The following is a 4,411-nucleotide window of genomic DNA, read 5'->3' on the forward strand; positions in this document are numbered from 1 at the left end:
TATATACTTAATATGCGCATATACACATAAAAACTATTTATTCTTGGATACTCCATTCATTTTGTATGATACACACAAACATTAATTTTTACACAGTCCGTTAGCTTTCAGTACATCACTCATTTATGGTGTACCTAACATAAAACTTCCATACATCATTTCCAGTACACTTAATCATGTTCTAAGGTACATACAATATTAAAAATTAGAATGTAATCTAAATAAACATAGTTCTCTAGCTTTGTATTAAAACATTAGAGCTATAAAATTATTTGCTGTCAGCCTGTAAGTAGGTATTTGTACATCTGAATGCACTTGATATAATTCAAATCACTACAAACTTGTAAATGCAAAAATCTGTTTGTTATTAATTTTATGTTTACTGTGGAGTTTGTTTGATGTATTTTTTGGGGGATTAGTTTTATATTTATTTTGTATATATTTTAAAGAAATTCTACCCAGAATCACTACAAAGGAGGTACCTTTCTATTTGTTTTCTATAGTTTGTGTAAAGTTTAAAACATATTACCTTTGTCCCTTTTCTTAAAATTAACTAAGTTCCCATTCCTACTTTTAACAACATACCTTTCTTGTTAACAGCTCTGTTACAATTGGTACATAATCCATCAAACAGCCTCCATTAGGAAAACTGGGAATACGAAGTGCAGAAGTTTCCCCTAGTGATCTGGAATAATAACATCAGGAGGAAATAATGTGTTGTCATTCATTACTGGTAAAGAACAAAGAAAAACTGAGAATACAAAATGTTGAGATTTCTTCTAATGCTCTGGAATACTCAACATTAGGAGGAAATAATATGCCACTATGAGTATAGAACAAAGGAAAACTGGGGATGCAGAGTGATAAGTTTCTCCTAGTACTCTGAAATAGTTAACATTAGGTGGAAGAAATGTGCTGTCATCACTACTATTATAGCATGCTACCATGAACAATACTACTATAATAGCATGTTACCATAAGTAGTATTACTATATATTCTGATGCTCTCAAAATAATAATACTATTTTAATATACTTCTAGAAACCTGGCTAAGTAAAAATAATACAAAAAGTTTGGCAGTGTTTAACATCATAATAATACTGTGGTTACATTTATAGCATGCTCATATGAAACTTAAGTATGGCACACGTGACAAATAATACTTGGAGAAACTTCAGCAAGCTGACCTCTTGTGGCACCAAAGCAGCCTTGGTTTAAAAATTTCATTACACATTAACATTATTGTCAGTTTTTTAACATTAGTCTGAGTATATTCATTTACCATTAGAACTCCATGAACATCAGGTAACAAAGTAACTACCAAGCTTACATGACTGAATTGCGGGCTCAGTCTGTTGACAGGTGCTTGCATTTTTACAGGGTCTACATGTATCACTGGTTTCTATACAGAAGAGAATTGGCTTTTAATCCTATGTACATTGATGGGGGTCAAAGTGTGCATGCCACAACCTTTTATATTGTGGCATTCAACATGTTATTGTGTATTTGATGTTAGAGTTATCAACTATTCATTTTACTCTACATTGCTGATTTAGCAAAAGTTTGTAATAAAGAAGAGTAAATACTAGATACAATATATGGGGACACTGAAAAATACTGGAAATACACACTTCAGAAGTTCTAGAGTTTATGTAAATGAAAACTCTACAATGAAGAAAAGTATTTCTATTCTTTACATGAACATCTTACACTCCAACTTGTCCAAGTCTGATATCAACAATTAACAGACATATCTTGAATACATATATACTTCTAACACATCTTTTTTGTTTGTATACAATGGATTTGTACATTTTACTAAAAGCTAAACACATTTCATGTAAATACACATAGTAAATTTGGAATTATAATCAACATTCCTTCTCCTGTATGGGGTTGGTTCAATAGACTGACCCCATGCACATTCAATTAACAGACTGAAACCACAATTCAATCAAGTGATCTCAGCAGTTAACTTGTTTTGTAAGTAATACAGTAAGGTTGGCTCATTTGATTTTGAATATCAATACACACACATTCTTTACAAATCATGACAACTGTTTCTTCAAGTGTATATCAATGCAATGAACATACTATCTTGGTTATTTATTTGATACATTTGTCTACTAATGCTAACATCTGAGACAAGAATGACTTTTTAACTATTTAGAAATGTGGCCATTTACTTACTGTTCAACACGTGGAGACAAGTACAGCTGAGGTGTGATTTTAACTCCTTCTATTGTTTGAAATGTGATTAGAAGCACAGCAGAATCTTCACCCAGATTTTCCTGAATAAAAGTAAGCATAAATTTTTTATATCATGACAAACTGTAAGGTCTAGTCCTGACAAAATGAAAGTTATCTTTACTTAACGTTGAAATAAATAATGATATGAATAAAAATTATTAATTAATGTCATCTAAAAGTTGGTTCTACGTGAATGTTTAAAAATGGAATAATTATAATTGGAAGCAAAACTATGTCTCAAGAACATTTAACCTCTTCAAATCCTGCAAACATAATGTACAAATAATTTTAAAACTGAAATAAACATTGAAACTTGTTAGTTTAGACTAGGTAAGATAGCGAAAAAAAATAATAATAATAAAAATTCTTCACCAGCTATGCTGACGATCATTAGATAATTCAATACCGTAATGTGAGATGCACATCATCAAGTTATTTACGAGTGTGTGGTGAGATTATTAGTTAGACACAGTTCAAAAGGCAATAAAACAATAAAATTTATGTATAAATATATGTATACTGTTATAAGCTAAAAGCTATTTATGATAAACAAATGCAGTTTCATGTTATAATTTGAAGTCATCCTGGAAAGAAAAAAAGGGTAATTTAGATTTATTTCAAATTGTTTTTGGTGGTTATGAGGTTGGTCTAATTGACCAATCTTGTATAGTTAGGATAGAGAAAATAACAAAATATGATGTTTTATTGGAAAAAATGAAATATTTTTAATCTTAACATGGTAATCACCTTACACACGGACTAGTAAAAAAAAAAGACTTTTGATATTCCGATTATTCACAGACAAATCATTAGCAAAAATACTTCATTAAAAAATCCAAATTTTGGCATACAAAAGACTTATAATTTTTTCTGAGAGCCTGACAAATCTTGTGAAGATACACATACTCTATCAAAAGTTATATTATGGAAATTATAATGAGTACAAAATGGTTACGAGGTCAGTCAATTTGACTGATCTCTTAGCAAGAGAGTTAACCTTTTTATCAATCAAAGACTTTCTTTATAACTTTATTCTTATATCAGAAACTTTCAGTTATTTAGTAGATAAATAAAATGTTATAGTAAATAAAGTAAATCAGTAACAAGGAGTTCTCCAAGGAAAAACAGTATACTGTTACAAGAGTAAACTGAGATGTTATAAAGTTAAGTCCTTGCTGTGCCTGTGGAAGGCATATAAGAGTCGATGGTTTCAAACTCCAGTTTCAAGTGGCACAAATGGATGAGAATGGTGTTCCACTTTCCCTTCCCTGGATGGGATGCCAGTCCATTGCAAGTTAACCCCAAGCTAATAGCTGGTATCCATCATTCAGCTGTGTAGACTGGAACAAGTAAGGTTAAGTGTCTTGCTCAAGGACGCAACAATATGATACCGGCCAGCCTTGAACTAACAACCATCCAACTACAAGTCCAAAGCATGAAGCCACTATGCCACATTACAAACTCATAATTAAACATCTGATTTTCATATATGAAACACATTCACTACCTTCTCAGAGATCGTTATCCATGCTAGGTGCCTTTTTTTTTTTTTATTATGATTAGGAGCATTTTAGTAATACAGAATCATATCAGATAGAGTATTTATGGGCATGTATGTTTATTCAATTAAAATATGTACCATGATGCACATGTACATTGTGTATTTTTATATATCATATCATGGTTTGGGGTATTTTCTTAATATACAAGGTTAAATTGTAGTCCTGAGAATATCACATCCGTTAATGATATTTTCAAATGTAAAATAGCAAATATAACACAGGAGAGCTGATTTCTAATGTATGACTTCAATAAAATGCAGTTGCCTCAATGTTTTCTTTGACACATATGTTCGCTGGTGGCACTGGCTAACATACTCTTGGACACACATGTGCATCCAGTGACAATGAATGTGTTAACTCTTTCAGGACGGGTTCAGTCCCTGGGACCAACCTCATAACCATTTTGTGCTTGTTATAGTTTTCATACTATAACTTAAGTTAGTGAGCGAATGTTAGCAAAATTTGGTACATTATCAGTAAACATTACAATGCTTTGATATGCAAAATATCAATTTTTTTTTTTATTAAGTCTTAATGTTTGTAAAGCAATGTTTTTCTCATGCCTTTTTTTCTTTTCCCATGTTGCCTATCCAACATGC

At 31.1% G+C, this 4,411-nt stretch overlaps 1 protein-coding gene across 1 annotated transcript in view; it reads right to left on the reverse strand.

The window, feature by feature from the left end:
- LOC106469058 (BRISC and BRCA1-A complex member 2-like) overlaps positions 1 to 4,411 on the reverse strand; it is a 38,695-nt gene that overhangs the window by 11,669 nt on the left and 22,615 nt on the right. Inside the window, exons 6-7 of the mRNA XM_022397459.1 lie at positions 2,191 to 2,291; positions 586 to 685 (exon numbers count right to left, since the gene is read on the reverse strand). Of these exons, the coding sequence (XP_022253167.1) occupies positions 586 to 685; positions 2,191 to 2,291 (201 nt within the window). The remainder of the gene's footprint in view (positions 1 to 585; positions 686 to 2,190; positions 2,292 to 4,411) is intronic.

This window comes from Limulus polyphemus, unplaced genomic scaffold (assembly GCF_000517525.1).
Source record: "Limulus polyphemus unplaced genomic scaffold, Limulus_polyphemus-2.1.2 Scaffold3279, whole genome shotgun sequence".
In the NCBI taxonomy this organism is placed as follows: Eukaryota; Metazoa; Arthropoda; class Merostomata; order Xiphosura; family Limulidae; genus Limulus; species Limulus polyphemus.